General features: G+C 54.6%; 3 protein-coding genes across 3 annotated transcripts; 1 reads left to right on the top strand and 2 right to left on the bottom strand.

Moving 5' to 3' along the window:
* Positions 1-4,379: 4,379 nt before the first annotated feature.
* Positions 4,380-7,104, top strand: NCLIV_023860 (hypothetical protein; the record flags this gene model as incomplete). The annotated part of the gene is made up of 5 exons (XM_003882580.1): positions 4,380-4,421; positions 4,929-4,994; positions 5,620-5,727; positions 6,061-6,267; positions 7,069-7,104. The coding sequence occupies 5 exons, from the start codon at positions 4,380-4,382 to the stop codon at positions 7,102-7,104; spliced, it is 459 nt and encodes a 152-aa protein (XP_003882629.1).
* A 2,159-nt stretch (positions 7,105-9,263) lies between these two features.
* On the bottom strand, positions 9,264-12,842 carry NCLIV_023870 (conserved hypothetical protein; the record flags this gene model as incomplete). Its single annotated transcript, XM_003882581.1, has 1 exon — positions 9,264-12,842. The coding sequence occupies one exon, from the start codon at positions 12,840-12,842 to the stop codon at positions 9,264-9,266; it is 3,579 nt and encodes a 1,192-aa protein (XP_003882630.1).
* Positions 12,843-15,135: 2,293 nt separating this feature from the next.
* NCLIV_023880 (conserved hypothetical protein) lies at positions 15,136-17,776 on the bottom strand (the record flags this gene model as incomplete). The annotated part of the gene is made up of 2 exons (XM_003882582.1): positions 15,136-15,959; positions 16,345-17,776. The coding sequence occupies 2 exons, from the start codon at positions 17,774-17,776 to the stop codon at positions 15,136-15,138; spliced, it is 2,256 nt and encodes a 751-aa protein (XP_003882631.1).
* Between the last annotated feature and the right edge of the window lie 1,523 nt (positions 17,777-19,299).

Here is a 19,299-nt window from a genome sequence, read left to right on the forward strand (position 1 = left end):
GTTTCGCGTGGTACCGTTGGGGAGCCACGCGGTGGCTTCTCCCGTAGTTTTACGCTACTTTTGCTTCAGCTGAAGAGGCCACAGTTCCACATCCTGCAGGATGCCCCATCGGCTCCTGCATTACATCGCACTCTAAAAGTACACAGTTCTCTTCTTGGCTTCTGCACGAAAGTGAGTGAACTGTTGATCCAGTAGAAGTACAGCATTCGAAAACCGCTTTCGTTGTCTGGGTGCTCGCCTCTCTCGTCATCACAGGCTTTCACGCTTCCTAATTTGCCTCATCCGCTTACGGCAGTTTAGAAAAGACACGCTACAATACAGGAATGGGGCACGTCAAACTGCCAAAGCCAATCGCGTATGAGCCCCACAATCGACATGCTTGCAGCAAACGGGGGCACACCGCCACACAAGAGTTACGTGCCAATAACGTGGCGGTGAGGAAATTTACGGCTTAACTACTTCTTTTCGAGGAGATTGTTTTCACTCTTCCAAAACGATAGCCGTGACTTGCGCCAACAACTCTATGTCCGTTAAAGCCGAGCCTCCCAGCGCATCGTCCAGTTCCATGCCGGGCCCCGCCTTCCGCGATGCTGGGGCGTGCGCATGGACCGACAGAGTATCGATTTGAAAGTACACTGTGACATTTTAAGTCTCGTTGTCTGGGTGGTCGCTGACGAGTGAAGACTCTTTGGAAGGGCATGTCCTCTCGAAGGCGGAAGTCATTAACTCATCGCAAACGCTGGCGATTTTAATGGCGGAAACAGGGTCCGCAGGGGGCCTACCTGGAGGTGAGGCTGCAGCTGCTTTGTTGCGGCGTATAGAAAATATACCAGTTCCACAAGTAGATGCCGGGTGCCCACCTGTGTCAGGCGAAAAAGGTTCCTCTTCATGTGTTGTCTCAAAACCACACTAGGCGTTCGCCAGGGCCTTGTTGACCTGCTGACCCAAGGCCGGGTCCACCGGTTTGACGCAACCATCATACAGGCCAGGACTCATCACAGACATTCCAGGTCATGCTTGCCGTCGGGAACTCAATGTGACGTTTGTTGTGAGGAACCTAAATCTCCGAGTTTTTCCATACAGTGCGAATGGAAGCCACTCAAGCTCAATTATGGTTTGATGCTCATGGGTGTGGTCAGGGTTGCAGCCGCCGCGCTTGTCATATGCAGGTGGCTTCAGTGAGAATACCTGGATGAACGCGTGTAGACCGCTTCAGTGCAAAGAAGAGGACAACTGCGAACACATGGAGACATCCTCTTGGCACTCATTGATTTTCATTTTCTCTCGTGAATGCTAGATGCTAGCTCCTTGTCTGGCTGGTTCTGTGTTACAGTGCCATGAAATGGGTGCCCTCTCTACGCATATGGACATGCTGAACACGTCTGATGCCGAGGCTGGGGCACCTGAAAGTCATCACGCAAGATCTTGCGTCCCAATAAAAGAGGATGCAAAGTGTTCCTAGTGGGCGCATTGCTTTTTTTCCCCTAGAGTGTAGTGGCCCTTATCGTTATGCGCACACAATGTTGTTTTCAACGGGGCACTGCAGCTTGCTAGACTGTTTGTGCAGTCTAGTCGAGGGTGCATGTAAACCGACTGACCTGCAGCAAAACTACTATGGTCTGACAGACGCCATAACCCCAAGCATGAATGACCCTGTATATACGTATGTACGTGTGTGTATGAGCTGCCTTGCATCTTACCTCCTCAGCAAGCCTGCTGGAGGCGTTCCGGCACAACAAGCTTCAGGCGACAAAACGCCCATCTAGTTCTTTCAATTCAAGAGAGAGCTCAGCAAATCGGAGACCCACCGCAGGTTCCTCCGGTGGAATCCGTCGGCCCAGTGACGATGGAAGACGACTCAGTAGTGCACACAGCAGCAGACGGAACAGCCGAATCACTAGCGGTGCCATCGCTGCGGATACAGCGGGTGCTTCAGTCGCCGCTCGTGGTCCGGTCTCTCGGGCAACTAGTTCACGGGGATCTTCACTATGTAAGCATATACGTGCTAACACGGAGAAACAGGTTTAGCCCACAGGGTGATCGCGGCGTCCAACTGATGTTTTCGTCAAGCAATGTGGCACGTGATTCAGCATCCCGCTGACCATCATCGGCCGAGAATGTTGAATGGAAAGCCTCAATCGTTGCTGCTGTTGGGCGATATCACGGCAGGAAAGACCATGAGTGCCTGCATATCGCGCGGCGTGTTGGGCTAACCAGACACTCTGAACACGGAAAGACGCAACTTGTCCGGGGTGTCACGTGTCAGGCGTGCATTCCAACGAAAACAGTGAATTTGCACACAGTATGTATATCCGCAAGCAGTTGCAAAAGGCGCTGTTTACGTGTTCAAGATTGCCGCTGCAGTTTCGCCCTCTATATGTCTTGGCATCCGTGTTCTGCATCGGTTGTTTGGATAAAGATAATTGAACTGAACCTCCAGAGGTACCGCAGTGCATGTGGTATGTGTAGCGGCGACATTGCACCTCTCTATTTCATGACAGAACAGCGCTTCCTTAGGTCCATCCAAGAGGCTGTTTGCTGCGGCGTGTGTGTACGTTTCCAGTTCTCTGCGACAGCACCAGGAATGACTTCTCGAAGGAGCGGTACAAAAATGAGGTCATTTCGCTGAAAACGGTGAATCTGGGGATCAGCCAGAAAAACTGCCCCACTGCGCATTTCTGCTTACATCGCGCTGCCCACCCAAATTTCACTTGGTGTGAAGTAGATTATACATGTCGTATTTAGAAGAATGTAGTCTCACAACTGTAGATTTGGAGAGACGTAGAGTATGCAAAGAGAGTTGTCCTGAGCGACGAACAAGATGGCCACAGCTTGACACGAACGTGCCTGAAACTCCGATTGACAGCATCAAACTACAATGGACCTTTTCAGACCAGCATGGCTACCAGACAGCAGCCACATCAATCCGGGTCCGGAAAGAACCCTTGTACAACGGTGCAAGTGAGAGGATCCGGACGAACTGTGTTCTCTCCGGTTTGCAGAGGCTTCACGAATATGAGGCGGAGTTAGGAAGACTCCGGCAGAAGTGCCGTTTGGCAGAAGGCGAACTTAGCAGGTCAGCGCAAACATCCACTGCAGTATCATCACTCGACAAGTATTTGAGTCCTGGGACCCTACCCATAGAATGATATATGCAGGCACGTGCGAGAAAAAGAACATTCGCATCGCGCCGCTTAGCTCAGCATTTGTGCATTGATATTGAGCTGATATTCGCGCAAAGGTGGACACGTATGTCCCATCCGTTTGAAAGGTGCTGCGTATTGGACGACTCTGTGCATATCCATAAAACGTATATATGCGTGCAGACCTCGGCGATTGTCTGCATCAACTCAGAACTATGTCGAAATGCTGGGGAATGACTGTTCTTGTAATTCGAAAAAGCCCCGTTTACGTACACTGAGGCTGACAAACTGACATGTTTATTCAAAGAAACCGAACAACGCCTTATTCGTGTTCCTGCAATCTTCACGCTGCCTAACACCGTCGTTTACAAGTCAGACTCGTAGCGCTGCTCAGTGAACAGGCAGGATGACACGTAGAATTCGCTGACCCGTGTTACAGTCCAAGGGATAGCTGGAGGGCAAGTGATATAACGTCTTCTGATTTCGACGTCCTCGTCCCTGACAGGAAAATGAAGCTTCTGGAGCAGTTCGCCGACGCATGGAACGAGAAGCTACAGAAGGCCCAACAACTGAAACAGAACGTCAGTGGGATGCAGGGGTTGGGGCCATGGCAAGTATTCACAACAGCAGTGCAAGGCGGGGAGACAAGAGTTTCAGTACGGATATGGCAGTCGTCTATCCTCCACAGCTTGATCCTCGCGTTTAGTTTGCAAAAACCCTTCACTCTATCCGGGGAGAAACATGTTCCAGTACGTTCAAATTTCGTTGTCAGCCGCAGGATCAAAGCCATGTATCGGAGCCACCGGTCAGAGGACAGTGACACGTGCAAACTATTGGGCAGCCCTTGTATGACGCAAACCTTTTTGTGATACACCGTAGGACAACGCAGCTCAAACGTTCGCATTCGATAGACGCTTCGTTGCGTTCAATTAACAGAGACCGCAGAGGCGCAGGAAAGGTCCGTCATCAAACTCCGCAACCGGAGGTCCTCCCCACGATCCACAGAAAAATTCTGGCGTGCCAGACAGTTACGCAGACTCAGACCCGTCAGGGTCGATCGATGCGTGGGAGGCAGAAGAGATTGGAGCAGTATCATCGAGAATTCCAGACGCGCAAAGCCAAAACGCCCCCAAGAAGGCGTCACTCAGTAGTGAAGAACCGACAGTCCTTCCTCCTCCTGAGTTGCTTCTCCAGCGTGTCTGCCTTGACATAAAAAAAACAAGGAAATATGTCAAAATGTACATGGCAGCCGCAGCAGCTGTCGATGAGAAAGACAAGGTAAGTCGCTCATAGGAGACAAATTCAACACAACACACAACACCCTTGACACGCTTTTGAGCAGTCCTTATTCCCATACCCTACTGTTTGTACAACTCTAGGTTAGCTGCACTTCATCTCCTGCGTACGTCCCGCTGTTGTCCGCTTGCCGTTGGGAAAGTAGCCGAGGTTTGAAGTGAGATTCGGCTGATCAAATCGGCGCTGTATCACCTCAAGCACCGCAGCTCGGCAGCGTGCCGCTTTCATTACTCAGATTGGGCTAGGTTACCGTTTTGCCTGCACGTCTCTCGATTCGCCATCGGCTCTGTGATGCACCATGCATTCATGGACTTTCGGCTGTTACACTAGCTTTCTACGCCGCTGCTCCATTAAGCTTCCAGGCGCTGCAAAGAGGCATGTACTACGGCCATACTTTTACCAAAATCACGCGCCACATTTTCCCTTTAAACACTATGCAGTAACCGGTTCTTATACTGTTCTGATTTGGACCGCTGTTCCCTCTTTCAGCTGATTGAGTACTTGAAGTCCAATATGTCATTCACGCGCATGCAGGAGATGAAGGCTGAACTGACCGTACGTTGATAAACTACATGTTCGGGACGCCGCCTGGAAGCCGGCCAGGTTCTACTAGTTCACCATGTAGTTCTAAGGCAGTAGAAATCTCTGTTTGACAACTTGTGTTCAGCAAGGAATATGTACCGACAGCGGTGCTATCGTGAAAGCAAAGGCCCATTCAAGCAGGTATATCTGCAGTGCCCCCGTATTGTCGGCCATTGGATTTTATCGCTAAACATCTACATATAACAGCGCATCTTGTGCCCCCAGTCACAGTGAGCTAAAACTTGTGTTGTTGTAAGATGATATTGTCTCTCCAAACACGTTTTCGATACTTCCAGCTGCAGCAAGGCTGTACGTAGTGACCCCTCGAGTACTTGCGTCTGTACCTATGACATCCTGAGGCTCCGTCCTGCTTCCAAATCGAACGAAACCATCTTTGGTGAAAAGCGCGATGACCGCACTGCTACCTATATCCTTTTGGAATTATATGCGCCCTCATTTTGCTGGAACCATTCGCTGGCTTTCCGAATAGGCAGTTGCGAGTCGTCGATGCAGCCCACTACAAAAGTGAGTTCGCTTGGTCCGACAATGGATCGAATGCAGTCCCTCGAACTGCATGTCCTTTATGGGTAATCGACAGGCATACGCGGATGAATGCAGCCGTCTCTCCTTGGAAGTGAAGCGTCTTTCGAATCATCAGCATCAACAAAGGGTTCACGACTTGGAGGAACAAGTAAAGAATCTGAAGGTGAGTCCATGCCAAAATAACGAATTGCCCATTCGGCACGAATGCGTGCATTTTGTGTCTCGGGCGCAGGAATCAAAACGACTAGTACGCGACACAGAACCCAGCTAAAAATGAGATACGTTTTCTCTATAGATGACCGGAAGAGCGGTCTTTATTGCTGGAGCAGAAAATATGTTCGGCTGAAGAGACCACAACTTGCTTCTTGAGTGAGCTGTGTGTTTCTGCACAACGGCAGAGACATGGATGTCTGTTTCGCCGCTATATTGTAGCATGCCTAAGTGAGAACTCATGAACTCTCCGCGGAGTTTTGTTGTTTGACAACGTTGTGCGCAGAGCGTTGCCTCCTTCTTGATCAAGAAACTGAAAGATGCCCAAAAACATGAAAGGAACACGATGCAGGTTCTCGCGCCAAGGCCCAAAACGACGTACGAGGAGGTCGACGCCCGGCGGGAGAGTAATGAAAAAGAGACAGAAATAGGGACAAAGAAGGAGCGAGACATTGCCCTATTACAGAACAACATGAAAACAGAGAAAAATGAGGTAACCTGGGTATGCAATGCGGGATTCAAATGAGGCACATTCACGTTTGCAAAGTGTTACCCGCGCGGTCTGCTTACCGTTGACAAACCCAAAGCATGTTCCCCCAATGACAGTCAACAGGAATGGCACTGTATAGTAGTGTACAATCGAAAACGCTGTAACAAAATGGCGATTGACACTCATCAACGCGGCCTGTATTCAATGTACCGAACGAGTGCTCTTCAGGGCAGGTAGTACACCTCGTATGAAAAAAGCAAGAAAGCAATAGCTCAGATTTTTTCCCTATCCAATGCTACGTGTGAACTTACCACAGAAGATCACGTTAGAGGTACCGTGACAAAATAAGCGAAGAAAAAACTTGCTGAGGCGGAAGGGCATCACATTCTTGAGAGGGAAGCGGTCTTAACATGTTGAGCATTGCCTCAAATGCAACGCCTCCGTTGTGCAGTCTGTAAACAAGCGACACCCCGTAGTTGCTCCACCTCAGATAAACGGGGCTGTGTGGCTGCTGCTGGCACGGTGCTGTAGCATTCGATCTATTTGTTCGATCAATCCGTGTTGTCTTCGGCAACAAAAGAATTATTTAATTCCCTATGCAAAGACAGCTAGACCAATATATATATATATATATATATATATATATTCGTTGCATTATTTTGGTCGTAACTCTCGAGGCAGCACCCTGTAGAAAACGCTACGCGGGGGAGTCGTCAGAGACGAACCAACACCGATTAGGTGACAGCCACCCTGATTTGCAGCCAAGTCTTATTACGGGTTTTCACTTTTCTCTGCTCCTTTCAGGCGCACGAACAGGAAGACGTCTCCGCTAGCACCTAAGTCTCGTTAACGAACATATTACGCAGGTGTCCACATCCAAATCAACAGTGGATGAGCAGTGTCGGTGCATTCCCCAAAAAATAAAAACAGACATGCCGTTCAATGACTCACGGTAACCACCGACTCGCTAGAGAACCCCCTGAAAATGTGTTTTTTCCTTAGTCTCTGTGGTCCGCCTGTAACCTACCGCTCTCTTTTCGAAGATAGATGTCTGGTATCGTTCTCCAAATATATATATATATATATATATATATACATACATACATATATACTTAAACCCTAAACCCTAAAACCCAGTGGCAGCACCCAAGTACACAGAGGCGGAATAAAATCGAAGTTTCGGTGCACGGTGGAGACACCTAGGGGAGATCCAATTGACAGAACGGTTACTCGTTCTCGCCGACGTGGCCGCCAGCCTTAATCCTCATGCTGAAAGGGAAATAGTCAAGCAGTTAAACTTGGCTATTGAAAAGGTGAAAGCGAAAAGCCTTCTGCTCCACATATTTGAAGAAAACGCAAAAACAGAGAAAAGGAGAAAGAAGCTCCACAAGAGAAGGGAGGTCAAAGGAATAAACAAAGAATACATGAGATAAGGAGGGAAACACGTAATACTGTGAACAGCGGAAAACCGAGGGACGGTTCGGGCAGAAAAAGTCTACGTGGAAGAAGGGGAGAGGACGGGGAAGAACCCATGACACAAACAGGCTGAAACTGTATTCTCTTCAACATCCTTGACGGGTTCCCCTTTCGACGATGTCGCAAATGACGCCATAGAAACTCAGTCCAAATACGGACAAAAACTGTCCCTGATTGAGTTTGCGGTACGTAGTTGTCCACCGGAGGCCCAGTATAGGGTTTTTCGTTAAGTGAAGGTACATGGAACTGTCCTGTCTACGGGGGGATGCAAAACGCACGGATATGCTATGTATTCGCTTGCTTCCAGTCGCCGTTGTAAACTTTCTCTTACGACAGCTTCTCTGGCATGTGTGGATCGTGGCAAGCGAAGACTTTCGACTCTGATCCTACTGAAGTTGCGTTCCTTTCTGGGTTTCATGATGTTATGAGCTCACCGTGGTCGTCGAGGAAAGGCTATGCATATACTCCCAAGTGACATATAGGCAATATGGGACGTCATAAACGTTGAATCTAGTACCAGGGAAAAGTGAGACACGTGACTAAAATTGCTGTCGAAGGAGTTCCTACACTTCACTCTTTCCAGTAAGCTGTGAAAATACACCGCTGATATTTGCTGAGGGCAGTTGACAATCTCTGAGACGACTGAAACTTCTATGCCGACGATGGGTGCAAGAGAGCAAGGTTTGTAGAGGACGCCTGCGTCTTCACACGGCATCTGTCCCCTTCTCGAAGCTCGAGAAAAAAATTATATTTGAAAGAGCAAAGACAGGTCTGAGATACAGAAGCCTCGTTGTACAAGGCTTTTGATAGATGCTTTCCCTCCTGCCTTCCAAATGATTATCCCTCAACATCTCTCTTTTCGACCGCAGAAGAAATCGGATTGCGATTGTGTCTACATCCACATGAGCCAGGTGCGTGCACTTGGAACAAAAAAAACCAATGAGAGCAAAATTGCGCCAAGAGAAGATTCGCGGGAAAAGCTATTGCTTCCTTCCGCACTCGACAGACCACGTGCTCCCGACAAGGAGCTTTGCCTTTCGAAAAAAATTGAGGGAAAGGCATCCCCTCAAAACGATTCGAGGATCATCCCTCGCCACTGTACACAGACGCAAGAACGTTTGCTGCGCAGAAGCTGTCCAAATTTACAGAGACTTTCGGATGCAGAGCTTGCGCCTGTTTAGATTCGTCTCGCACGCCAGTCCCAACAGTGAGTGAACATGCCGATTGCGATTTTGTGAATACGAGTTGAACAAAGAGGCTGCAAACCACCTTGCTAAGGGACAGACGTTTGTTACACGCATCTACGTCTACGCGCCACGCTTCTGAACATCTCGAGCTGCCACTGAAACGCAAATACCACTGCGGGGGAATGTTAGCCGCGCACAACACAACTCATGGGTGGTGCGGCCAGCTGTCGCCACCGCTTCTCTGAGCCACGATCTGCAACCGGTAACCGTACACGCAAATCCGTTTGTTCGGCACTCGGGCTCCGTTTTGCCGTAGAATCTTGGTGTTGCCTTTCTTCACGCTTCAACGCCTGCCCAGGATGCGACATTTTCTTTTCCTGCCGAATGCGGCGCCTCGCGCGCAACGCCAGCCCTTCCCCCCGCCGCATTCCTGCCTTTCTCTCTTGAGCCTTTCGGTGATACAGAAAGGTTTGCAGCCTTCTTATCCCTGGGATCTGCCCGGTTCCCCTTCTTCCCTTCTTTTTTCCCCAGGCCACTTACACCCGTCTTTCGTTTCGATTCCGCGCCGTCGCCGCTGCGCCGCCCTTCTCGCTGTCCCTCGTCTCCCTCCTCTGTCTCGAGGTTTCTTCCCGAGGAAACCCCACACTCTCTGTCTCTCCGCACGTCCCCGCCAGACGCTGGTACCGTCCCCCCGCCAGGCCGCGCGGCTGTCCCCACTGCCTCCCCATCTTCTCCGATGTCTCCTGCGTCTCCTTCAGAGAGCCGTCGCGCACGCCGAACAAGAGGAGAAGACTGAGGGATGGCGCCGCCCGTCGCGCCGGAGGCTGTGGAGCCCAAGAGCGAGCCGGAGGTCGCCCCACCGGCTCGGGCGTTCGTCCTGTGGAAACTGACGCCCCACGACGCAGCGAGAAGCATGTTGTCGCTCGCGAGGGGGTTCCGGGGAACAGCAGAAGACGATGGATTTTGAGAGGACAGCGCAGCAGCAGCGCCTGAGGAATTGGGGATGGCGGAGCCGGTCAGGAGGAACCCTGAGCGTGAGAGAGACGGCAAAAGAGAGAAATGGCGAGGGCACGGAGTGGTCACCCCTGCGGCTCCGATGCCAGAGACACTGGTCGGCACGGCCGCGGGGCCTGTCTCCGGCGGATTGAAGACAGAGGCTACACCGCCCACGCGACCGCCTCGGGACGTGAGGCGAGGAGGGCGGAACACGCAGCCGCCAGTACTCGTTCGAGTGGCGGTGGACGAGTGCTTCCGGCCCTTTTTTTGGAGACTCCGCCTCGGCGGGGCCTGTGACCCGTCACTGTCTCCGTCTCCACTCCCGGCCACGAAGCTGTCTCGACTCCGCCCGCGATCGCCGCGCCTGACGAGCACCGGCTGCGCAAAGACCACCGAGGACGAAGCAGACGACGTGGACACTTGGCTGCTTGTGCTGGAGTCGAGAGAGAGGCTCTGCCCAAAGTACGAGCCCGCCGAGCCCGCGCCGAGCAGAGTAGGACTCGTGCTGCCCCAAAGCACGCTGGCGGAGCACGGCGAGGACGGAAAGGGCGAGAACGAGGCGGAGATCCGCCCTGAGGCGTCGAAGAAGTTGCTGTCGCTCGCACACGGCGACGCGCCCCACACGTCCGGAGGACCCAGACCCACGGCAGAGGGCGAGAAGGCGCCGCGCCAGCTGCTCGAACTGAGTCTGCTTAAGCTGCTCCTGGCAGAGGAGCACGCGTGCTTCAGAGCTTGCCGGCGGGGGTGCGGAAAGAGCGCCTTCTCCTCTTCTTCCTCGCGTGAGTAGGGCAGACACGGAGAAGAGAGGTCGTCTGAGAAGTCGTCGACCGTCTCTCCCGGCTTTCCCGCACACGTTCGGACTTCGCCGCTGGGGGCAGACGCCTTGCTCGTTTCGCGCCCGCGCGCTTCCTCCGCGCGGAGGCTTCCCTCTGGCTGCACCTCCTCGCGCCTCTGCCGCCTTCTCCGCCTGCGCTCGGCCTCCGCCGCGCCGGGACGCGGAGGCCCTTTGAACGGAGACAAAGGCGGGGGCAAGTGCTGGAAGGAGGAGACCGTCACCGCGATGAGGGCACTCCCGCTCAGCGCGCTGCTTTCACTGCCTCTCCGACTCAAAGCCACATTCGCGGGGCGCGCACAAGGCGAGGGCGACCGGCGCCGCCGCAGAGTCTCCTTTCGACCCGCCGGCGGATGCCCCGCGCTGCGGCTCCCCTCCAGGGGCCCTGTGTCGCTTCTGCCGGGGTCCGCGCCGTTCGGCATGCTCCGGGGCGACTCGTACGCTCCCGCGCGTTGCACTCTCCCGACACCCCGCGACCTGTCCCCTTTGCGGAAGGAGGTCTGCGGCGTGCACTGAGAGACAGAGTCGGCGCCGGGGCGCCAGCGCCCGCGACCTCCAGTGCACACCGGCTCGAAGAAGTGAGAGCGGCGAGGAGAAGGAAACCCCAGAGACGGAGGCCCCGCCGCAGGCGACGGTGCGTGCCCAGCCATTGGCGAGTTGTACAGAGAGACAGGCGAACAGACGCAAGGCGAGCAGAACGGTTCGTTTGAAAACACGCAGGGAGCAGCAGAGGGACGAGCTGCCACAGAAGGAAGGGGCGCCGGACGAGAAGCAGCTGGGGCGTCGTGCGTCGCGGATTTAACGCGTTCCTGGTTGTTGGGACCCGCGTCGATTGCCTCCTCGCCACTGACTCCCCGTCTCCCTTTCTTAGCTTGGCAAGGAAGTTCCGGAACGTCTGCCGTCTGCAGCCACCTTTCTGACTTCTCCAGTTCGCCTTCGCCTTGACCGTCTGTGCCCTTCTCTGCCAGCGCCGGCTGCCTCCTCCTCAGTCCCCGCCTCGGCAGTTGTCTTTGGGGCTCATCACTTTGGACTTCTTCCAGAGACTCTAGAGCTGCCGCCTGAGTCTCTCCGCCGCTGCCTTCCTCCATTTCTTCCTGTTTTCTGCGCCTCGAAGACCTCGTCCGGCGACTGCTACCCGACCCACTGCTGCCGCTTTCACTTGTGAGTTCGCACTCTCGTCCGGTATCGGGTTCTGGGGACGCCTGTGCGCCGTCTCCAGGCGCCTCTCCGTTGCCGACGGAGACGCTCGCGGCCTTACGCGAGCAAGGCGACGAAGAGGACACCGCCTCGCCCGCCTTCCGCTGCGTTGCTCGAGGGACCGAAAGAAGAGAAGGAAGCCCCGAAGGCAAAAGCGGCAACCCGTCTTCTCCCCCGTCCTCCGATAGCAATTTATCCCCCTCTGCGGCATTTGCCCCTTCGTCCCCTGAGCTCCTCTTCCTTGAGTCTTGTCTGTCTTCGGCCCCGCCGTCTCTGTGTTCTCCATCTTCTCCCTCATCTTCCTCTGCCCCATGTCCGCCAGCCTCGACTCCATTTCTCCGGCACCGTCTTCGGGCCGAAACCTCGCCTCTGGCTGCGCGCTTTGCCGCTTTTCTTCTTTGCGAGGCAGCGCCCACAAGCGCCGAACGCCTGGCCGGGGTCACCCTGGCGACGTCCTCCGTGTCTTTGAGGGCGACGTCTGCGATCTTTCGCTTCCGCGAGGACGCGGCACTCTTCTCTTCTCCATTTTCGCCATCTTTCGCCCTGTTCTCCGCCGCGCACACGGACCTCTGCCGCGAAGAAACCGACGACGGGCCCGCAGAGCTCAGTTGCCCACGCCTGCTCGCCCCGGTCTGCGGAGACACCTGCGAAGCGTCTTGACTCGCCGCCAGAGCGACGCCCGTCGGAAGGGATAGGGGAACCTCCGACTCGGGCCCTCGGCGAGCCTGAAGGCGCTCGTGGCGCCGCCTCTCGCGCTTCGGCTGCGGAACGGAAGACGTGGAAGACACCGGGCTATCTAGACAACCCGTCTGGCGCCCTCGGCGCCGCCGAGAGCCCCGCTCTACCTCCACGCGAGAAGGGTAGGCCCCAGAAGGCCTCTCGCCTTCCATAGACGTGTAACAGGGCAGAAGGTCCAACACGGGGGAGCGCTTCTGGGGAGGCCGAGTCAGGGGAACGGCAGAGAGTGTCGAGTAAGGGCTGCCTCAAACGCGGAGAAAGGGGAACCCGGTGCTAAAACCCGCGAGAAACTCAACAGGACCACGAAGGAGAGCTTGGCAAGCGAGAGGAGAAAACAATCGAAGAACGACGAGGAGAACTGGAGCATGGAACCGAGAGAAACATACAGGAACCCAGCTGCAGCACACAGAGTGTAGCAAAATGTCACGCAGAACGTGACCTCGGTTTTTCTACGAAGCGCGTTTCAACATGGACATGTACATCGCTCTGAGGCAATCTTCTGTGGTAGCTGTGGAGAGACGAAGCGAGGAACACGAAAGACAAAAAGACCGCCAGGAAAATGAAAATCGTGGAAAAAGTCGCGATTTGTGTGCGCAAAGAAGACACGGAACCGGTGCCTCCTAAAAGGCCAGGGAAATGTGTGCGATGGGCATACAGCATGAGCGAGGAAACGAAACGGAAAGACAAGAAGACCTGACAGCGTTGAGAACGTCTGCGCTGTTTGAGAGGAAAAGAAAGTAGCTACGCTGAAGAAAAGAAAGGTTGTCCTTTTTTTCTCAGACGGCGTCTCGCCAGAGAGCAAGAAAAGGGACGAGAAAAGCACCCGAGGGAGGGTAGCAGCGGGGTCGGTGGTACAAGGAGGGGGGGGTGGTTGACAGGGGAGCGGCGCGCCCCGAAGACGATTGGAACGGAGAGAGAAAGTTCTGTGGAACATAGAGAAATATCGTGCACAAACCACCACGGCGTTTCTGACTTTCTCTGTTCTGCTGCGCCATTCACCTTTTTCGGCAACCTCTACCTCGCTTTCGTTCTTTCGTGCCCATTTTTCTCACTATGCCGCCGCCAGAGGGTCGTGAGGCGACGATGGAGATGGGCCGATTAGGCTGACAAAAGTAGCATGGAATCCCTTGTCTTCATGTTCCCGTCCCTCTCTGTACGCAAGTCTTTTCTACGTTGGTGTTTAGGGAGATTTCTGTCGATTTTTTGCAGTAGAGGGAGAGCTGATCGAGAGAGCCACAACACCACCGCTAAGCATTAACTAATTTTTTCATCTCTAGGTTCTATTTTAGGCCCTATAGTTATTAATATAGATCCTTTTCTCAAGAATATAATAAACGTATTAAAACTAAAAAATGTAGATTTACCTCAGAGCACCATGCGAATCATCGTTGTGGCTTGACACGAGTGTGTGGTGTCTTCTTCCTGCTTTTCAGCAGGGGTACGGGGGACAGGGGCGTTCTTGAGAAATACAGACGCAGAAAGCGCGAAAACTCGAAAAGAAAGCTACAGCTCGGACGCACACCGTCGCTAAGGGAGGGGACCCAAATAGGAGCGACTGTGTATACGCGACACTTCGTTTCGTTACGGAAACAGGTGTACCGCTTTTTTCCCCACTCTCATCAAGCACTCACTAGCTCCACCTTTCCATCACTTCCGGCCGTAAGGGGTCTGTCGTCCAGCCGAAAAGCCTCGCATAAAACAGCTGCTTGAGTGGTATTCGTGCGACTGCATAGTGTCGACGGAGGGGGTAAGGACCACGAGGATCCTACCACTGGATCGGCTGTTCGCTTGAGAACGCTGGCAGCGACTCCGGAAGAGGGAAACGCCCGCTGGTGGTCTTTCGCATCTACACATGATGGACAGCTGCAGAGAGGTAGGGAGAGACGCTGGGACTCAGTGGCTGCGCCCACGTATCGATAGGCAGAGATTTCAACAGATTGACTAGATACGACCACGGACTGATCGACTAATCTACCGAAGAGCCGTAGCGCTACTTAAAGGATAACGAGCTATGTAGTTGATGTTCGGGTCTCTTCGTGAGCGCCAAAGGTACCGAAGGAAACGTATCTGTTAAACGCAGAGGCAACGTCCGCAGAGACGCAGAAGCAACGGAATCCCACCTATGCAGGCGCGCTTCAGACCCGAGACACGGCAGAGGGACTAAAAACGGGTTCGTTACTTGAAGCGCCTTCTGGGGTCCGGAGGACTCAAACGAAGTGAACACGCCGTCCACGGGAAGTTAGCAAAGAGACTCCTCGGGCGCGGGAGGAGTGAGGAAATGCTCTCTTTTTTTCGTCTTCATGGGCGGCAAAAGAAAAATTGCCACTGACTGGAATGGAAAAGCAGACTGAAGAACCGGACAAACTATCATCTCAATTTTTAAAAGGCAAGGCGCCCACATTCGCACCCCCGAAAACCTGAAAGAGGGAAAAGGAAGATACCCATTCACTGCGGCGACTGATCCGTTCGGTGGGTCGCACGTGCCTCTAGAGACGCCATGACGTTCGAGGCCAGCAAATCCTCCAAAATTGCCTGATCCCTCTTAAAGACCCCACGTGAGGCCTCGGTTCTAAGCAGAGGAACTTCAACGACCTTCATGACAATGTTGTGTAAGTCCCCGCCCCCACGACCATGCCCTGTCTCCCCTATCACGCTTCCTTTCTCGGTTCCCATTCCTCCTGTCTCTGTTCCCACTCCTCCTGTCTCCCATTCCCTGCTCGCGATGCTGCTTCCGCCTTTGCTACCTCCGGCCACGACGGTACGCTCCTCCCCTCCGCCGGCGCACCCTCTCAAAGCAGAGGCTGCCGACGCATTTGGAGAAGAAGAGGGAGAGGTAGAGGGGACAGACGAAGGAGATGAAGAAGGCGCGAGAAGGGAAGAAGTTTGCTTTTCGTCTGCTTGGTTCTTGGCGGCCTCTGTGTCAGCTTGGAGTGCGTTATTGAGGGTAGAGAAATCGACAGGGACTCCTTTGTTCCTCAGGAAGTTCACCAGTTCCATGTTTTTTCCTTCTTCTCTCGTTAAAAGAACAAGCACATGAACTTTTGCCGGCTTCGTCGTTTTGAAGCGGCAAGCGCCTCCGTCTTCTTCCTCTCCACCTTCCGCCTCTCTGCTTGCTGCATCGACGTCGCCTTCACCCTCCTGCGCGTTGCAGCCCTCGTCCCTTGTTCTGTTTTCCTTTTCTTTTTCGATGTGGTTCTCGATCACCTGAAAAAGCGTCTCGGTCCAGTTCACGAGACCCGGCTGAGAAGCCGCAACGACCTTGGCAAACCCTGCGGGCCACAACGAACGACGAGGCACCCGTGAACGGCACGTTTCTTCGAGCGTATATGTACTGTGTCTCTCAAGTCACGCAAATGAGAACACCGCGTCTCTCACAAGGAACAAAGGTGGGACGTAGAAAAAACGATCAAAACGTATGTGTGGCCTTTTTCTCGCTTCTGCGCTTCACTTCGACACACCAAACCACGTGCGTGTTCGCTGTGGTCGGAAGCGTGCGTGACGATCAGCAAGAGAAACGACCGTGGCCCGGGGGAAAAGCAGAGACTGTGACCGGGCGAAACGAACCGGCAAGAAGCCGATAAAAAAGCATCGGAAGGAACCCGCGAACAGCGCGAAACGTGGCTGTCTCCGTTCCTCCTGGTGACGTTGCCTTACCTGCGTGGCGGGCGGCGGCCGCAGTCGTCGGGCCGATCGCAAGAGCCACGAGTTTCTGCGCTTCGCGCTTCCGCCTTTTCTCTGCTTCGCGTCCTTCAATGAGGCTGCTCTTGCATTCCTCCAGCAGACGCATAAAGTCTGCTTCCGTGGACAACACGTGGCTGATATCCGCGCGAGGCTGCGTCGTTCTCTCGGCTGACGCATGTGAGCCCTGAGGAGCCGGCGGAGAGGAAGAAAATGGAGAGGCAGGGGGAGAAGCGGAGGCAGACGAACGGCCGGACGACTTTTTTCGGCCAGGGGCCGTGATGATTTGCTTGGCTCCGGCGTGGATCGCTGTATACGAAGGAAACACCGGCGCATGCAGATGGGACTCTTCCAGAGGAAGTCCGTTCGCAACCCAGCTCCACACTGCGGACGGACTGGCGAGCATGACAAAGGCCAGAGTGGCTGCGTCTTGCCCTTCCTCCCCTTTGGGTGCTTGCGTGTGCGCTTGCGATCCCTCGCGGTCTCGGGCTTCTTCGCCAGGCTGCTGTCCCCGTGCACGTGCTGCTTCCCCGCTTGTTGCCTGCGAGGTTTGTCCTGTTTCTCCTCCCCTCTCGGCACCCTCAAGCGTGGAGATCGTGCGCGGTGCGCCCGCACGTCCCGGGGCCTTCTGCCGCTCCGAAAGAGCCTTTCTGAGGGCGTCCAGCAACGCCTGCCTTTCTTCCAACGACAGCATCCGCTGCGTTGTGGTGTAGAGGTTCAAGCGCTGCAGGCGGAACAGAGGCAGCGACGCCCACGAACCGGTTTCGCTTCTCTCTCGTTTTTCACCCTCATCTGCGCCTCTTCCTGCCGTGTGCCTTTCTCTGCCTTCGGTCCTGCTGTCGCTTGGGCTCCCCCCTTCAAAGCCTCTTTGGGTTCTTTCCCCCCCTGCTTCACTAGATAAAGAAGCGTAGCCGTTTCCTTCTGACACCGAGGCGTGCTTTCGTGGGGACACACATGGAAGCTCGCTTCTGTGGATGCCTGCACGGTCCACGGCGTCGTCAATCCGCCCCTCGTTCGAGTGTATGTACACCTCATCAGCGTCGCTGTCCTCGGAGAGGCTTGGCTGGCCGCAGGCCCGCGGTGCCAAAGAAACGGACACATGTTTCGCGCCTAAAAGCGGGCCAAGTTCCCCCAGTTTCCTCTCCGCTAAAGTGACCGCAAGGCCCTCGGCAGCCAACGCGGAGGCTGGCCAAAGCACACGGGTTTGCAGCCAGCAAGGACAGCAAACAAAGGCACGGCGCCTGTCGGGGGGCCCGCACGACACTGCAATGCGCTGCGCTGGAGTGTACGTACACCAGGGATCGGCGTGACCAACATCTTCCAAAGGTCCAGTGTGCTGTTCAGACACGTGCGTACCCCCCGCGCTGCTGCCAGAGACGAGATCTCGAGAATCTTCAGAGCCTTGCATACAAAGAAAGGAAAAAATTGGGGGGCGTGGAGGCAAGTCAGCGGCGAGACTTGAGGCAGTAGCTACAGCAGGAGACCAGGGAGAGAAAAGTGTCCGAAGTGCATTCAAGGCGCTCTGTTTCTCATCGCCTGAAACATGCTGGGAGATGTGAGAAAACAGCACGCGTTCTCCCTGTCTCGCTTCTGTCGAAGCGCTTCCGCTTGGCGTTGCCTGTTTCTGAGGCAATCTCTGCTCATCAGCTCTGGACCTAAGACGCTGGCCTGACGCGCTCGAACCACGGTCCTCTCCTTCCACATTCGCGGCTGTCTCTCCTTCTCCATCCTCGGTGTTGTCCTTCCTGTCTGCCAGTCCACTCCCCGCTTCGTTCGCCTCTGCGTCCGCTTCTTTTTCTCGCTGGCGACAGATTCGCAAAAAACCTGAAAGCAGCGTCTCTTCAGCAGCGCGTCGAGTGCCGTCGCCGACGCACACGATTGACCCTCGGGGCAGGCTGTCGAGACACCAGGAAGAAAACGACGGAGGAGCGACAGCACGAGAGAGAGACAGGGACGATAGAGAAGACGGAGACGTAGACGGCGAAGCAGGCAGTTCAGAGGCGCTAGAAGGAAGAAGAGAAGATAGCACGCGTTCCCAGCTGCGAGCCAAGACGCGCGCTGATTCCGGAGACGTGAGGCAAAGATAATCGCAAGAAAAAAACACGGCGGCCGCAGCAGGAGAAGCCGAGGGCTGACGCGTCGGAGACAGAGACGTGGGCGAAGAGGGGACAGGTGAAGAATGGACTGAAGGAGAGGGGGAAGAATACAAAACTGAAGAAGCCGAATCCCGATGCGGTGGCGAGACACCGGAGGACGAAGAGTGAGACAAAAGCGAGGAACGAGAGGGCAACGTTGACGACTGAAGAACGGAGGATCGGGAAAAGGGATGCATGCGCTGAAGCGGGGACAGAGCGCGACAGGCAACGTAGGAGGGAGAGGCGATCTCGAGGCGACACTGGAGACTGTGTTTGCGAGCGGGACCAGAAAAGAGAGACAAGAAAAGGCGCGAAGATCGAGGAAAGGAGCCCCGCGCGAAGGTGGGAAGCGAGGCGGAAGACGAAGGTGGGAGGGCGAGCGACAAGGAACTGCGCCACGAGCGCGAATCAAGAAAGGCTACACGTGAGGAAGAGGCCGAAAACAGAGGGGAAGAAGAACCCGAAGCGGCAGGATGGAGAGGAGACAGAGGAGACTGAGGAGACAGAGAGAAACCAGTTGACAGGGGCTCAGCAGACGCTGGAGACACAAAAGGAAACCAGACGGGAGTTGAAAACGCGGAAGGGGAACGGGGGCTGGCGTGGGCAGCGAGGGAGAAGGCGCCGGCTGGAGGAGTTGCAAGGACGGAGAGGGGAAGAAGAGCGAGAGGAGAGAGACGGAGAAGAAACAGAACGGATGCTGAGACAGAGCGGCGTCTCGCGGACAAGAGTGCAAGCAAGCAGACAGAGGAGAAGATGCAGGATCTGTCGAGAAGAGAGGGGGGAAACGGCCAGGAAG

The sequence above is a fragment of the Neospora caninum genome, chromosome VIIb (genome assembly GCF_000208865.1).
Source record: "Neospora caninum Liverpool complete genome, chromosome VIIb".
Taxonomy (NCBI): domain Eukaryota; phylum Apicomplexa; class Conoidasida; order Eucoccidiorida; family Sarcocystidae; genus Neospora; species Neospora caninum.